Raw genomic sequence first — 17,484 nt, 5'->3', positions numbered from 1 at the left:
GCCCATATATATGATTCGATGGGCCTAACATGTATCTCCCCAGAAGCCGGACGAGCTCGCACCAAGGTTTAACAAACCAAATCATTTCGTTAACCTCGTCGCCGTCGCCGTCAACCGGCTGCTCCGACCACCGGGGAGAGCTCCTCCTCCTCCTCTCCACGACTCCACCTCGTCTCCACGCTCCCCCCTCGCCGGCGGGCGCCCGTCGATTCCGCTTCCCCGCTCTCTTCTGCAAGCGCGCAATAATCAACAGGCGAAAACCCCGCAGGTAAAAACCCTCACCTCCCAAACCCCAAGGGAAAGGAGATCTAACAACAATCTGCGGCATTTCGCTTATGTTTTCTGTGTTTTTTTTTACTTTTGGTGATTTTTTTCCCCATGTCTTGTCACATTGTCAGGAGGGATCCAGCTTCCTGAATTTTTTGGCAAATTTTTGAGGTGTGAGCTCTTTTTTTGTTGGGAATTTTGAGGCACCGCATCCACCAGAGCCGGCCGCCATACTGAATTCAGGATGTCTACGCAGCTAGTGTTTCCCAGTGCTTCCAATGGCGGATGCCCATTGGGCGTTTCGCGGAACAATTTTAGGAAAGTGGTTCTGGGCGTCGGTGCGGGGCATCTCCAGGGAAAGAAGTGCTTTTCTGGTGGCTCTTCCCGCCCTAGCAAACTCGAGTGCTCTGCAAACTCGCGGCGAGTTGGGCCACGGCGCACCAAGGATGCCCTGTATGACCTCCACCCTGAGATCTCGATGCTGTATGGAGAGGATAATGGTGCAGTTGCTGCCCCGGGCAAGGAACAGGATATTGTCAAGACCACCGAGAGGCTGGAAGATGTATCTGCGTCGCACCGCTACAGTGAGCCGAGGATCAAAGTCATTGGCGTTGGAGGTGGTGGATCCAATGCTGTGAACAGGATGATTGAGAGCGACATGAAGGGGGTGGAATTCTGGATCGTGAATACTGATTTTCAGGCTATGAGAATGTCACCCATTGATCCGGATAATAAGTTGCAGATCGGCCAGGAGCTAACACGAGGTCTTGGTGCTGGTGGGAACCCGGAAATCGGCATGAATGCAGCCAAGGAAAGCCAGGAGTTGGTAGAACAAGCAGTTTCTGGTGCTGATATGATTTTTGTGACTGTAAGTCTGTGCTGCTCATGTAAATTATATTATTTTCTGTTGCTTGATTGATAAAGAATGGCATGATTCTCTTGGTGTTTTTTTTTTGGGGAGATTTAGCGCATATATGAATTGATCTATGTATGCGCATATATAAATTGATCTATGTATGTAAGTTGAGTCATAATATGCTAGGGCAATATCTTCTGTTCGATTTACATCTCCATGTACCAAAATATAAACTTTTCTCTTCTTTAGTTGGAAGGAGTACGTTGTGCTCTTCATTGATCCTTTGAATTCATTTTTAGGCTGGAATGGGAGGAGGGACAGGCACAGGCGGGGCCCCAGTTATAGCAGGGATTGCAAAGTCCATGGGTATATTAACTGTTGGAATTGTGACAACCCCGTTTGCATTTGAGGGAAGGAGGCGTGCACTACAGGCGCAAGAAGGAATTGCGTCCTTAAGAAGCAATGTTGATACACTGATTGTAATTCCAAATGACAAATTGTTGACTGCTGTTTCTCCAAATACTCCTGTGACAGAAGCATTTAATTTGGCAGATGATATACTTCGGCAAGGTGTCCGTGGAATCTCAGATATAATCACTGTAAGAAAATATGTTGCACCTTAACAACTCATGGCACTATGGATTAGCGAACCCCCATGAAGTACATTTTTGTTACATATTGAAATCATGCTACTAGAGTCGTTAAATTTTCTGTTTCCTTAGCTACATTGATGTCCCAGTGGTTTGTTGTCGCTGATGCCTATATTTCGATAGTCAAAACTACAAGTGAGAGTAATCATCTGAATTCCAATTATCGTCTTTAATTTACTGGTACTGATACGAGTGAGAGTAGAATATCAGTGATGACTATCGTGATAAGTTCCTTGATCCTGTCCATAGCCATCCTTTATGTTTAGTCATTCACTGCTTGTCATGCTATCTGCATTACCAGCTCATGGGTCTGAAAGTTTAAACAATTTGTAGGATATCCTTTGCCAATATGCTCACCAAATGACAATTCATGTGATACATTTAGATTACTGGTAATTTACTGCTATATTCTTTTGCTTGCAGGTGCCAGGTTTGGTCAATGTTGACTTTGCTGATGTCCGATCAGTTATGTCGGATGCAGGGTCATCTTTGATGGGCATTGGAACTGCAACAGGTTGGATTTCAGAAAGCATTATGTGTTCAGCTTCAGCATCAAATAGCATAAAGGGGGCACTCCACATATATTCCTATCGCATGGGTTCATTTACAGAATTACAGTGCTTTTTACGGAATTCCCAAGCATGCGTAGTTAGAGTTTATGTTAGCTGCATTTATTTGATGCTTCTAAGAGATACAGTATAAGGTTATATGGGATCCTACTACCGCTGAGGCGATATTTACAATCATCAGAGTGCCCTCCCCCAACACACACACACACACACACACACACACACACACATATGATACCCTTGATCTCTGATTGTTTTCCCCTGATGATCCTTATGCCCTCTTTGCAGGTAAGACACGTGCCAGGGATGCTGCGCTTAATGCTATACAGTCTCCTCTTCTTGATATTGGCATTGAAAGAGCAACAGGAATTGTATGGAATATCACTGGAGGGAATGATCTAACCTTGACGGAGGTATTGCAGAGTAGTTTGCTATTGCATTCTTCTGGTACAGGTTGCTTGTTTGATTAGATCTTGATTTTTTTAATGGCTAAGTAGTTTAGCTGCTAACCGCAGGTAGCAGACCTCATTTTCTAAGTTTGGTAATAAATAGGCCTTTATTGCCTTCAGTTTATGCTGACTATTTAGATGACATAACACATCACAGAATTGTGATATGACTTCTTAAATTATATATTTCTGCTAAATTCCACTGGTATTCCTTTGTTTTAGGTGAATGCAGCAGCTGAAGTGATATACGATCTTGTTGATCCTGGTGCAAATCTCATTTTTGGCTCTGTTATTGATCCATCGTATACTGGTCAAGTAAGCAACCATATAAAAAGAAATAGGGGTAGTATTATTTTTTAATCAAAAGCTATGGTGGTGATTATGCCATCCATTTTTCTAGAGGTCATTGAATTTACCACGCTATTGCCAAATATAAGTATTATTATCCCCTTATCCAGGTGAGCATAACCCTGATTGCAACTGGATTCAAGCGTCAGGAGGAGGCTGAGAGTCGACAGGTACATTCTACATTGTTATGCCTACTTTATGCCCACTGCCATTATGTATTCTGATGTTCTTCATTCTACTCTCCCTTGCGTCAAACATCGACGACTGTCAGGCTGGTGGAGATAACAGCCGGAGCCACAGCAGTTGGTTTTCTTCATCATCCCAGGAAGAAGGTCCAACATTGCAGATCCCAGAGTTTTTGCAGAGGAAAGGGCGTTCAGGGTTTTCCAGAGGCTGAAACTTCGGCTTGAAGAAAAAAAAAAACTTAGAACTCTCACTAGTTTAGCGCACCAGCTTTCTTTCTCGTGCTTTCCTCTTCTTCTTTTTTTAATTTTGTTAGGAGTTCGATATGTTTCAAGTTTATTTTTGCTGCTCAGATTTAGATGATAATGTTATGAGCAGATATTTGATTCCTGAACCGTACTGTGCTTCCTGAATGGATAAACTGGAATTCTTCTCTCTTTTTCACAACTCACATGGCCGCTGCCGTGAAGAAATTAGCACGTCGCAACATCATCGCACATCGTGTAATATCGTGACCAGTAATAATGTTAATCAACAAATCAATTTTAATTAGGGCTTTGTTCGAATATGTTAGGCAGAAAAGTAGAATTAGCAACTACCACAGGGACTAATCTGCAAAGCTTTCCACCAGGCCAGGTTGGCTGGCATGAACCACCAAAACCGGGAGAGGAAAGCGTACGAAAGCAGGAGGAACGCAACCGAAAATAGGGGGGAAGAGAGATTTCCCTCGCGCGCTTGTCGTTCGCCTTCTTCCCCTTTGCGGATTTGAATCCGCTCGGGGGCGCTATTACCTATTGGCGCCGCGGCGGCGGCGGCGGCGATTTGAGTCGGGATCCCGCTCGATGGCGGAGGGCTTCGGGCGGTGGGAGGCGGATCCGCTCTTCCCCGCCGCCGAGTGCGTGCAGGACTCCGCCGACAGGTCCGTGTGCTTTTCCTTTCCTTAACGTTCTTTCTCTGTTTCTCGATCTGTGGCTCTCTGCTAGAATTGTGCGCGTACTTTGGTTTACAAATCTCGGGGGGAATATGCCAAGAAATGTGTAGTTGGAAGGATTCGCTGCGTGCTCGACGGGATTACGTGGCTCCTGTTCTGGAGCACGGGAATTCTTCGATGCGGTTTGTTCCGTTCATGTGAATCTGCGTGGATTACTGGATTGGCTTCTGCGACTAGGAGATGCTAGGCTGGGAATTGGTGGCAAATGGCAGACAACGTTTTGTTTCCCAGGGTTTCATGGCCGTCTTTCGGATGGGAGATTCTGGAGATGTCAGCTTGGATGGGCACGCTCCGTCAGGATTGAGCATTGTTTGGGGAATAATATGCAACTTCACTCAACTTTGAGAAACTTCTCTTATTTTGGGGCACGCCTTTCTGGGATGCATGAATGACTGTCTTTCTGTTGCAAGAGCTTAGCATAATGGTACCATGTGCCTATAACATTTTTTCCATGTAAATAGGAGTTGTATAAATTGAAATTAATCATGTTTTGTCGTTGTGGTGCTAGTCTTGTGTTTGATTATCATTTACCTTATAGCAAAACCTGGTTTGTTACCGTGGTAAATAGTAAATACTAGCCATCAACTTATGTGTCTATGTTCCACCTTTCTATGGGAGTTGAATTTTGTATTTTAGTTCTAATAAGAGGTAACCTATACGCCTCCACATGGTACCACCGTACCAGCCAAATCTAAGTGTTTTCTCCATATGCACTTTTTTGCACTGTCATGCAAATAGTATAGATTTTTCTCTGTCTTGATCAAGCTAGGAGTTATAATGAATTTTCTGTCTTGGTTAGTGTAAGAGCAATTAGTGAATTACTGACCCTACAAGTAATGTATACAAATAAGATCCTTTTCTAACAAGAAGTTATAACCATAATTTTGGATTGGGACAGGATGGAGGGTGTGTACCGCTTGCTCTTGCATGAAAGAAAACTGATACAAGATGATACCTCACATACAAAACGTCGTGTATCAATGCAGTATGAGAGAGATGTGTGCACTGCTCTTGGAACAACAAAGTGGCAGGTTTGCATAGTCAAGCTCTCCATTTTTAACATATTTTTAATCATTCTTATCCATATATCATATGTTTTTCGGGTTATCCGTCCACTTCTGCATTTAAAGTTCTAAGGTCTTTATTCTCCTAAAACTGGCAGTTGGAGCAATTTGAGCGAGAAGTGAATGCAGCGGCATTGTCTAATAAGTCAAATTCAAGGGAAAATGCCATCTTGCAATTTAGGCAATTTATTAGAGCTATAGCGGAGCAAATTTCTCAGGTGGAAGATAGTTTGGAGAGTCTTAGGAATGATTCCATTAGAACACCAAAACATTCATACTTGACTGAACATGATGGAGATGAATTGGCATCTTTTCTTTCTGGTAGTAATAGAAAGGATAATCATGTGATTTATTCCACTGGAACAGATGAAATTGTTGAGCTCAAGCTTGATAGTGTTCCTGCAGTAAATGGTTATCATTCCACCCAAGAACGTACATCATGTGAATTCAGATATTCAGGAGAAGATGTGGAAGGAGCAGCCAAGCCTCAATGTTCATGCGGGGAAAATGCATGTGAAGGAGATCATAATGGTAGCAGTATGCGTGGTTTGGATTCTGATGATTCAATAGGTAGGAAGCATCATTTCAGGAGCAAACTGAGCAGGAAATACCACAGTTTTATGCGGAATTTATGGTTTACAAATAGAGGACGTGAGAGTTTTACAAAGAGGAGGAAAGATGGAGAAGTTATGGATAGCTTGAGAAATGGAAGTACATTACCTTCATTCAATCTACCTCCAGCTGGAAGGGTGTGTTATATCCTATATTTGCTTTACTTCCTGGTTGCTTATATATCAAAATAGCACAATCTATCTACTATTTTAGCATAATAACAAGGCTGTACTCCTATAAGGAATATTGATTTCTTTTGATTTCTCACGTAATAACTAACAACCTTTTTTTTTGCAGGCTATGTATTTCTGGCCTGAGCTTATCAAGAGGAGATTAAGTAAATTTAAATGCTCTACACATCACAAGCATCTTCAAGTCCGTTTAGCAACAGTACTACTAATTGCCCTTGCTGTACTTGGTGAGTTGCACCAAAGCCATCTGTTCTTGAGCATTTCTGATGATTAACCATTCTGCTATTTAAAAAAAATGATAATTTTCAACTTTCAAGTAGCATACTATGTTTTGCATCGCAGTGTTTGGCAGTTTTAATACCTGAAAAAAAATAAATGGAACTGTTTGGTGGTTTCTTGCAGTCGATGCATCCAATTAGTATTTCTCTTAGTGTCCATAATGTTCAGTTCAAATCTTTGCAATAGTTAGTGGTAGTATACCTGGAAACTGGAAATGCAAGCACCAAGGTTGTAAACTCTAACACCATGGACATTCTGTATCATAACCTGCATCAAAACAAGATAGTATTTTCAATGAAGTGTAAGGTTCTCCATCTGAAATGATTTTGCACATGCTGCAGGCTTGCTGGTTTTGCATGTGAGATGACTGGGAGCAGTATCCGGTTTTGGTCCCTGTTGTGTACGTGCCAATCGCCATGTTGCACTGTACCAATCAATCATTTTCATAGTTCCTGATGGAGGAGGATCCGTGTGCTATTGAGCACCATTTGCTATTTTATATTGCCATTCGAGGGAGACATAGGTTTGGCGTCATTTGATTGCTCCTAAGTAGCCTGGACCAGCACTGACATGAGCTGTGATTTTCCACAAATCCACATTTTTTGTTCAGAACTGCCACGTGAATACACGATGTATTGTATTGGCTTGTTTGTGATACTTGCACAATCAAGTAATCAACCATTGTCTGATCAGTAAGATGACAAAGTCTTCTCCAGATTTTTACGGTAGCAATCCTGTTAATATATTCCACCCAGAGAAAGGTGCACTCTAATGTAATGCCAACTGTAGCATAACCTAGGGGCTCTGTAGCTAGTGAAGTTCTCAATTCCGGTCATCCACAGGAGATGTCAGATGTGCTATTTGTGTATGTGTTCCAGTTTGATTCCCTGATTGAACCTGCAACTTTGTCTTTGGCTGCAAAAAGATTGCAGCACTTGAATCGAACTGGATTCAATGTACAAGTTCGTGTGCTCGTTCGTGGCTGTCCCTGTTTTGTTCTTAAATTTGCTTGTTTCTGGCTTGTGGGCGTGCAACTCCACTCTAGTAGTCATTTTTTTAAGAACTCATACACTTTATTTGTTTGAACAGAGTTTAGAAACAGATAGGATCAGTTATGGTTACATCTCCCTTAGGAGTATTGAGAATGCCTCTTGTACTCCTATGTCGATTCATCTTAATAAGTTTCGCTTTCCGTTTTGTTCGTTCGACGTGCTAAGCCGAGAGCTATCGCCTTTTCGCGATCACAAAGTTCTTTTAAGGATGTGTTTAGTTCGCGAAAAGAAAATTTTTGGACGTCACATCGGATGTTTGATCGGATATCGGAAGGGGCCTTGGGATACGAATTAAAAAACTAATTTCATAACTCATCTGGAAACGTGAGACGAATCTTTTGAGCCTAATTAATCCGTCATTAATACATATGAGTTACTGTAGCACTTATAGCTAATCATAGACTAATTAGGCTCTAAAAATTTGTTACATGATTTTCATGCAAATTGTGCAATTATTTTTTGTTTTTATCTATGTCTAAATATTCGACGTAACGTTTTTAGGAAAAAAATTTTGGAACTAAATCAGACCTAAAGAAAAATTCGACAGAGATCAGTGAGATGGCTGCGAAGGTACCTGTGGGCTGTGGTCACCGGCGCGTGGGTCCCTCTGTCAGATGTTTTCCCTTTGGGAACACTGGGCCCATCTGCCAGTCCCAATACCGGCCTCCCGCCCTACCAAGGGCCGCGCCGCCGCCGCGCCCGCCGCACGCACAGGCCGCACAGCCAGCGTAAACCAATTAGCCAAACCTAAAAAAAAAAAAGATAATAAAGGAGAAAGTAATCAAGTCGTCTTGGCAGCAAAAAGACCTTTTGGTTCTGTACGGCCTTTCGCCCACGCCGCCAGCCACACGGCCCAACCGCCCAACGCGAGGTCGAGGCGTGAGCCAGCCAAGCCGGAGCCGGAGCCGGAGCCGGAGCCGCGCGAGAGCAGAACGAGCCTCCTATTTAATACGGCCCTGCACTGCAGTGCACCACCCATCTCACTCGACTCGGCTTGACCCAACCCAACCTACCTCGCGATCCCCCCCTCCTCCGCCGCCGTCTCGTCGAGAGAGAGAGAGAGAGAAGGTACGCCTCGGTTGATCCGCCACCTTCTTCTTCTTCTTACTTACCCTCCCTTCTGATCCCCTGTTTCCCCTGGTCATGGCGGCGAGATCTCCGTGTAGGAGTGAGATCGCCGCCTCCTCCTCATGGTGTTTCCTGGTGCGGCGCGCGTGAGAGCTCGGCCCGAGCCCGAGCCCTCTCGCTTTTGCCGTGCCGGATCTGATTCTGTCCGTGCTAGTGTTAGTGTCACGTTTTGGTGTAGACAGTAGACTCATGAAACGAGGAGAGGCTTTTTTGTAGGATGGGTCAACTTTTAGGAACTTGTCCAAAGTTTAACAACTCTCAAGGATGAACTGGGAATAGTGGCGCTGTTATACATTAGGAGTTGGTCTGCGAGAAATTTGGATGGGATTAGTTGCGGATCTTCCATCAGCTAGTGGAGCTTAAAGATACTGATGTGTTGTCCGTACTGAAATGCACTTCTTTGCCTTGGCAAAACCCCAGTCTCCCCCATAAATTTAGTTTTGTTTGCTTAGCTTTACCAAATGCCATCAGCATACATGGTGTAAAATCATATACTTTTGTAACGAACGAATTGTGTTTATTTGCATTTCAACTAGTGCTTTCTTCCTAATTTATCAGGACTATCGAGATGGCAACTGCAACTGCTCCGAGATTGTGCTTTCCTAAACCCGGCGCGGCCATTGCTCCGGCGACCAAGAGCCCTTCCTTCATTGGTTACGCAAAGCAAACATTGAACATGTCAGGCCTAAGGATCTCCAACAAGTTCAGGGTGTCCGCGACAGCGGTGCACAAGGTAAAGCTTATAGGCCCGGACGGTGTCGAGCACGAGTTTGAAGCCCCTGAAGATACCTACATTCTCGAGGCCGCTGAAACTGCCGGGGTGGAGCTGCCATTCTCATGCCGTGCTGGATCATGCTCCACATGTGCGGGTAAGATGTCATCGGGAGAAGTTGATCAGTCGGAAGGATCCTTCCTCGACGAGAACCAGATGGGCGAGGGATACGTTCTGACATGCATTTCGTACCCTAAGGCGGATTGCGTCATTCACACCCACAAGGAGGAAGAACTCTACTAGGTCGCTCTTTTTATGCTTCTGTGGGCACATTTGCTGATTTCAAAGTGGACTCGCTGTTCAGTTAGTTTTCGCTATCCAAAAAATGGCCATATCTTTGTATTAGTCTTTTGATGGGACCGTGTCATATGAGTTGTGACAATAATTGTCGTAGTCCTGTTCAGCATTTCAAATTGCGTTTGTTCAATTCACAGCAGGTCCAACTTCCAACGATGACATGTTATCAGAAGTTGTGTGTAATGGTATTATTGTGGATCACTTCCAGTAGGAAAAAATTGACTTGTCCTTTCTCCACATGCTATTTTGCAAGATGAATCAGAAGTTCAGACATTGTAGAACTTTCTATTTACATACTATGTTCCTGAAGGCTGCAATATGCACATCTGAAAGCTGGGATGCCTAACAGTTCTGTTATCCTGTATGGCTGCGCCTCACTATTTCTTGATGTTTCAGACTCTGGAAGGCAGGTTAGAACTTGTCAACCTGACACTTAAATACTTCATATTTGTTTGCGTATGTTTAACTGTTTATCTAACACTGTGATCAACGCTAATTGGCTAAAGTGGTTCTGTGAAACTATGTGTATCCGTTATTTCAGTTGAGCAACTTACACATGGACCCTGAAGCAGCACCCACCCAGTATTTTGCAGTGAGGTACACATTTCTGCTCTCCAAAGGTCAAGCATCACCCCGTACTGTGAATGATTGAATTAGCACTGTGCACTGCAAATGATGAAACAAAGTCAAATTTTATTCACCGAAAATGTAAACTTGGAATCAATGCAGCAAATGCCGTATCAAACTGCCGCCCAGCAAGGAGTCTAGGTTCGATTAGATACGACAATTTGGATTTGTAACCTACTCCTACAACGCTACACGGTTGAAGTACTTGCATCAGTTGCTTTCATAAGTCCGTATGTATGCATGTTCATCCACCGTTGAACAAGAAAAAAAAATGGGGAGAGAAAGAAGAATCACCGGACAACTAACCAACATATACAGAGCTCCTAGCTCTGATTTAGTTTGTTTAATTATTACTCCTATTTCTTAAGCAAATGAGATAATAAAGTAGCTAACCTTTCCACTGCGATCATATCAGGGAGGGGCCTTTCGTTTTCAGGTTTACCGTCCGACGTGACGCGCTGACGTGGAGGTTTTAATACTGGTAAGCGACCGCCACCGGCCGTCTGCCGCCGGGGAAGGTAGCAACCGCCGCCGTGCGCGTGCGGCTGACGGCGGCGGTCCGACCCGGCGTGCGGATGACAAAGGGCACCATCGGTTGTCGTAATAAGTCAAAGCTAAAATTTTAAAGTTTAAATTTAATTTCTTAGTTGATTTGTAAGATTTTCTTTTGCCGAGCCCGCCCAAGCTAGATCGGCCAAATTTACATGAGATTGAGATTAAGGAGATTAAGGATTATGTACAAATTTTTAAGATTTTTTTAACATAGTTTCTTCTTCAGTATTATCTTTTCAAATTGTTAAGTTTTACCTATAAATTAACTTTTATTTCCTATACGATTTATTAGAAAATATTAGCAACCAATGAGACTGATACATGTGATGTGGATTTCTTCCGTCGGAACATTTATTTTTCTTCGTCGTTGCGTCGTTTTTGCTTCCAGGATTTTTCTTCAAACCCATATGTTCTATTTAGTGTGTTCTTCGACAGTTTGGACGTCACCAAGCAGGCCAAAAACAGGTTGGACCTTGTGACGGAAGGTAGCACCACTGCCCGTATACGGTGATGGATTTTTGCCGCTCAGGATATCGTCTTGTTTTTCATATTCCCCATCTCAAAATATAATAATTAGTATAGGATGGGACACATTCTGATAACACGAATATATATATGTTGTTATTTTGAGACGGTGAGAATATGCTATTTAAATACTTATAAAAGAATTAATTGTATTAGATTAATTAAACCCTACAAAGCAAACAAGTACTTAAAAAATAAGAATTTGAACTCTACCTAGTGCGTGTACTATTATGTCATATTTGTTACTAGTATTTCTTTTAGTTTTGGTACCGCTAGTATAGGTTAACTTTGACCTTGCATATTATAGAATGCTATATTGTGCATTGATTTATTTTTTTTTAAAAAAAATATATTCATAACTTTTTAAATAATAATATGAAGGAAACTACTCCATCCATCCCATAATATAAGGGATTTTGAGTTTTTGTTTGCATTGTTTGACTACTCGTCTTATTTAAAAAAATTGTGCAAATATAAAAAACGAAAAGTTATGCTTAAAATAATTTGGATAATAAAGTAAGTCAAAAAAATAAATAATAATTCTAAATTTTTTTGAATAAGACAAGTGGTCAAACAGTGCAAGAAATCTCTTATATTATGAGACGAAGGGAGTAGAAGACACGAGCGAAAGAAAAAAGAAGCTTCCCAGACTACTGTTTATCAGAGCAGGCGAGTTGCCACCGCTATAAAGAGCATGGAAAGGTCGCGCGAGCCGGCCCCCGGCATGAGAGAAAACGCACGACCTTAATAATGCATGCGTAACTGTTCTCCCGTCACGACCTCAAGAGAGCTCAGCCTAAGGCGGGCAGCAGCTAAGCCAGAGGCCGGGATGGAGCTCTGCGCCGTCTTCTTCTCCTCGGTCTTCTCCCTCCTCCTCCTCCTCCTCCTCTCAGCAGGTAGGGATACTCATGGCTCCTTCGTTTCATTCCATTCGTGCGTTCCTTGCGTGTTTTTGTCAGTGTGGATCATATGGAAGACTGAAACACAAGGATCAAGGATCGATGGTTTAGTTCCTTGTGTTCTCTGTTTCTTCTTCTCCTTCTCGTTTCATTTCGAAGAGACCATTGATGGCTTGGAGCGCTTTGAGTGCAGTTTTAAGAATTTAAGGGTGTTTACGCAAAAAAATAAAATAGAATAAAGGAGAGTAAATTTGAGCGTGGAGAAATGCGACCTTTGTACTACCGTGCAAAACAGCTGTGCTGGTGTTATCGTCTACAGGAAGTGAAAAACAGTGAATTGAATCAATTGATGATGATGCAGTTGTCTACAATGAGCCTATGAGGTCGTTTTCTTCGATTAATCAAGCATGTTTCAGGCGGCTGGTCCGACGTGTACTGGATAGTGAAAACATTGAATATTCCGCACCACGCGGTGATCCTGATCCTTTTGCTGAAAATTTTCACGGCCATTTGATTTGACATTGTTTGATATTTTTTTCTCCCTTTGATTGCAAGCTCCGTGTTTCTGCTCGTCGAAAACGACCTCCTACCCAAGATCATTTCATGTAGTTTAATTATGTGATAGGGAAACTTCCCCCCTGGATTAACTTCTTACTATCTCTTACGATATTTCGAATGACTGGTTAAAAAAAAGATATTTCAAATGCCTTGCTGATTATAGCAATTAACTGAGCTTGAAATGGTAAGCATCATGTTCAGACATGATAAGCTCTCTTTCCCTGACAAAAACAAGTACCATTTTTTTTCTTTTTACGTAACTGGCATAAAAACAGGTTAAATGTTGCCGATGCAGCGCTGCTATACAAAAATGCAAGTGTAAATTTCATTTTTCATTTCTGCCCTCCTTAATCTTGGTATTAATCACCGCAGCCAATGACGTCGTCGTGTCGGCGGCGACGTCGCCGCCGCTCAAGTTCGGGATCAACTACGGCCAGATCGCGAACAACCTGCCGCACCCGACGCAGGTGTCCGGCCTCCTCCAGTCGCTGAGCGTCAACCGGGTGAGCTCTACGACGCCGACCCGGCCGTCCTCGCCGCCTTCGCCGGCACCGGCGTGGAGTTCATCGTCGGCAACGAGGACCTCCACAACCTGACCGACGCGCGCAAGGCCCGGGCGTGGGTGGCGCAGCACGTGCAGCCGTTCCTCCCGGCCACCCGCATCACCTGCGTCACCGTCGGCAACGAGGTGCTCTCCGGCAAGGACACGGCGGCGATGCAGAGCCTCCTCCCGGCCATGCAGTCCGTCCACCAGGCGCTGCTCGACCTCGGCCTCGCCGGCAGGGTGAACGTCTCGACGGCGCACTCCGTCAACATCCTCGCCACCAGCTACCCGCCGTCCGCCGGCGCGTTCCGGGAGGACCTCGCGCAGTACATCCAGCCGCTGCTCAACTTCCACGCCGAGGTCGGCTCGCCGTTCCTCGTCAACGCCTACCCGTTCTTCGCCTACAAGGCGAGCCCGGCGAGCGTGTCGCTGCCGTACGTGCTGTTCGAGCCCAACCCGGGCGTACGCGACCCGGCCACCAACCTCACCTACGACAACATGCTGTACGCCCAGATCGACGCCGTGTACGCCGCCATGAAGGCCATGGGCCACGCCGACATCACCGTGAGGATCTCCGAGACCGGGTGGCCGTCCAAGGGGGACGACGACGAGGTGGGCGCCACCCCGCAGAACGCCGCCGCGTACAACGGCAACCTCATGAAGCGGATCGCCGCCGGGGAAGGGACGCCGCTCAAGCCGGCCGTCCCCGTCGACGTGTTCGTGTTCGCGCTCTTCAACGAGGACATGAAGCCCGGCCCCTCGTCGGAGAGGAACTACGGCCTGTTCTACCCCAACGGCACGCCGGTGTACAACATCGGCTTCGACGCCGCGTCCTTCAGCCCGTCGCCGACGACATCCACGTTTTCCTCCTCTTCCAGGCCAACGGTAACAAAAAAGAATTTGAATTTTATTCTACTTCGAAATTTTGAATATGCAAATTTGAGTTTCATAGAACAAAGAGAACTTCTAATGGCCATGTCTTCTCTTATTGTCTTACCAGAAAAAATATCCGTGCGTTGCAACGGGTGAAAACTATTTTAATTTTATTATAGTTAAGATGAAATTTATTGTGGGATTTCACTTGGATATATATATTTTTAGAAAATCATGAGCTGCAATTAGGAGTCTGTTCGTCTAAAGTTATCATGCAAGTTTTCTTATACAACTCCTTATGTATTTCCAAAAGCGAACGAACTTAAAAACCGACTCATACATGAATGACATATCAAAGTACCAACAAAAACATCTTCAATTTTTATATATTGTCTTATTAGAAAACGTACATTTTTTTTTTCGCCAGACCTTAATATAATGGTAAGTTTCTGATTGCAAATTATTTTGCTTATGTTCGTTCTGCAGAGTACATTTCTGATGGGGGTGGTTGTCCTACTCGCCGCATTCCTCCTCTGACAATTTTCTCCACAAGTATATTGCACGAATGATTTGGGATTGTTTTTTGACCGATATAGTTCGATTTGTGGTTGGTTGCATAGCACAGAAAAGCAGATACATTGTTCTAACCTCGAGGTAAGCTTGTCTTGACCATGTTCTTGTTCAGTTGCTCACACAGTTTTCAGAAACCGTTTTTTGTCAGTAAAATTGCCATCTTACAAGTTACAACTAGGTTATTGCTTACTGTGTTAGCCATGAAATTGATTAGTTCAGCATAATTTTGTAGACATAATGGTAGGTGATGGGTCGATCCTATCTCAGTGGCAAGATATGTTTGGACATTTTCGCATCTGGTGCGTCATGTGAAAGATGTCGTTCAGTTAGCGCATTTCCCAGGGAGGTAGGCCGGTGGTTGATCGGTTGTTGCATGTTTTAGGATTCTAGCTCTGGCTATCTCTTCAGAACTCTAAACTGACCGACCAACCAACGCCCAACGAGAAGATTCTAGTTTGCGTCATGGGCAAGAATCGAATAAGCATTTGGCACAGAAGTGGGCATTATTCAGAAGCCATTGATTGTTCATCAATTTCGTCAGGAACAGAGCATTAAACTAACTAAATCCTCAATAATTTTCTCATTTCGTTATCTTAATTGTGGAATCTTGGAAGAATTGAATTGACTGTTTGTTGTAGAAAATTAGGTGGGCTTTTTTTTTTCATTCTAGCATATGGATGTTTAGGCAGATCTCTTACTATTCCTCACAATTGAATTAGGTAGGAGTAAGAAGAGTACTCTGTCGCTAAGTTGACAAAATGTGGAATATATGCGAGGACAGCGTTTTCATTCATTGTATAGTGGAGATGATCAAACAAGACTGTACTTTACCTGCTTTTGTCAACTATTCGCTTATAATCAATTACTCTTCCGGTACTAAAATATAACAATTTAATATTGGATTAGACACATCATAGTACTATTAATTTGAACTGTTATATCTTGGGACAGAGGGAATAATTGGTAGCTCTCTTGCTGTTAAGTTAAGAAAAAGTCAAACAAAACAATACCCCTCTTTGTTTTCATATATGGCATGCTGCACCAAAATGACAAATTTATTTGAAGACCAGTTTAATTTCTACCAAGCCTAGGGAAACAAGTTTCTGTCTGAAACTTGCATGTAAAATCTGCAATTATGCTGCTAATTTTCATGCCAACAGGCCAGCCAATATAGCTCCTGATAATATGTTGCTCCATTCATTTATAATGCAGGATAGCAGGGTCCATTTTTCATCTATAGTTTGGATTTTAAAGATTGTAATCATAGAGCACAGGAGAAGGGTCATGCATATCATAGGCACTCCTACACAGGAAATCGTTTTCCCCAAGGAATCAGATTCAAGCCAAGAGTTAAATTGGAAACACAGGTGGCAGTGACTTGTTCTGTAGCTGTGGTGATTCACATCACTTGCTGATAGAGAGTGATAGTGTTTTGTTTGCTTCTATTATTGCTGTAAAAAAAACAGTAAGTTTAATAGTCTATTCATTTGGTTCCCAGTTATACGTAGATCAGCATGTGGTTGATGATATAACCGATCGAAGCCCAAAGCCCAGTTTTCTTGGCGGTTAATTCGAAGAGATTTATTCTGGTTCAGCAAAAAAGTACCCCGAAATACCGGTATCTCACGGTACCAAATTATTTTCGGATGTTGGATCTAACAATGTCCATTCTACCTAGCTAGATCCAACGATAAAAACAATTTGATACCGTGAGGTACCAGTACTTTGAGGTACTTTTTCTAGACCGGAGCAAATCTCTAATTTGAAATAATCACATGTGTCTAACAGCAAAAACTTACTAGCATTAAGTCATACTCCCTCATGCCTCCTTAAAAAATATTTGGTGGGACGTCTCCTTCCAAATCTCCTTTTTTTGTCAAGAGTAAGTCACCAAGACATTAAAAACAAGAATATGAGATAAGCTAGCACGAAGCAACGCAGCAGCTACCTGTGTAGTCCACGATCATGTGGGTGCACTCCCTCCGGTACTCCGGTAGCAAGGTGCGGAGGACGCTTCCCGAGAAATATGGCATTGTGCCATCGTTAAAACTGGATTTCGTTAAAATGCTACTCCGTAAAAGTATTTCGATAAAATGCTACTTTCAGGGCCCCTTTGAATCAAAGGATTTATGTAGAAATTTCATAGGATTCAAATCCTATAGGAAATTTTTCTATTTGGCCCTTTGATTCAAAGGATTGAAGCTTTTCAAATCCTATGAAATTCCTATGGAATGACACTTTGCATGTAGATTTTGGAGGAAATTTAGCAAGAGCTCCAACCTCATCCGATTTCTGCGTTTTTCCTATGCTCCAATCAAACGACCATTCCTGTGTTTTGCAATCCTCTGTTTTACACTTCAATTCCTGTCAGAATCCTATGTTTTTCCTATTCCTTCGTTTTTTCTACCCTGCGATTCAAATGGGCCCTCAATCCATGGCTATACACTATAATACTATTCAGGACTGAATTGCCCTTGGCTTCTTCATTGTCATCTTCTTTTCGAACTCTGGTCAACGAGGTCCTCCCAACGCGCATCGTGCCTCACTCCTCTCCCATAATGGAAAAAACCGGACCAGCCCGACGGTTCGATCGAAAAAATCGGAATCAGTGGTCAGTACGGTTTG

At 43.3% G+C, this 17,484-nt stretch overlaps 3 protein-coding genes and 1 pseudogene across 3 annotated transcripts; all 4 read left to right on the top strand.

Annotated features, from left to right (window-relative positions):
* The first annotated feature begins 63 nt into the window (after nt 1–63).
* LOC4338932 (cell division protein FtsZ homolog 2-2, chloroplastic) lies at nt 64–3,760 on the top strand. Its single transcript, XM_015783585.3, has 8 exons — nt 64–268; nt 399–1,135; nt 1,423–1,722; nt 2,197–2,287; nt 2,631–2,755; nt 3,014–3,106; nt 3,250–3,309; nt 3,411–3,760. Exons 2-8 carry the CDS (start codon nt 512–514, stop codon nt 3,534–3,536), a joined length of 1,419 nt encoding a protein of 472 aa, XP_015639071.1. The 5' UTR covers nt 64–268; nt 399–511; the 3' UTR covers nt 3,537–3,760.
* Nucleotides 3,761–4,007: 247 nt separating this feature from the next.
* On the top strand, nt 4,008–7,432 carry LOC4338931 (uncharacterized). Its single transcript, XM_015783587.3, has 5 exons — nt 4,008–4,241; nt 5,212–5,344; nt 5,476–6,126; nt 6,287–6,407; nt 6,801–7,432. Exons 1-5 carry the CDS (start codon nt 4,165–4,167, stop codon nt 6,824–6,826), a joined length of 1,008 nt encoding a protein of 335 aa, XP_015639073.1. The 5' UTR covers nt 4,008–4,164; the 3' UTR covers nt 6,827–7,432.
* A 1,052-nt stretch (nt 7,433–8,484) lies between these two features.
* On the top strand, nt 8,485–9,945 carry LOC4338930 (ferredoxin-6, chloroplastic). Its single transcript, XM_066310310.1, has 2 exons — nt 8,485–8,579; nt 9,198–9,945. The coding sequence occupies exon 2, from the start codon at nt 9,208–9,210 to the stop codon at nt 9,652–9,654; it is 447 nt and encodes a 148-aa protein (XP_066166407.1). The 5' UTR covers nt 8,485–8,579; nt 9,198–9,207; the 3' UTR covers nt 9,655–9,945.
* Nucleotides 9,946–12,109: 2,164 nt separating this feature from the next.
* Nucleotides 12,110–15,652, top strand: LOC4338929 (glucan endo-1,3-beta-glucosidase 14-like; annotated as a pseudogene).
* The last annotated feature ends 1,832 nt before the right edge of the window (nt 15,653–17,484 follow it).

The sequence above is a fragment of the Oryza sativa genome, chromosome 5 (assembly GCF_034140825.1).
Source record: "Oryza sativa Japonica Group chromosome 5, ASM3414082v1".
NCBI classification, from domain to species: Eukaryota; Viridiplantae; Streptophyta; class Magnoliopsida; order Poales; family Poaceae; genus Oryza; species Oryza sativa.
This window is presented reverse-complemented; position numbering and strand designations above follow the sequence as displayed.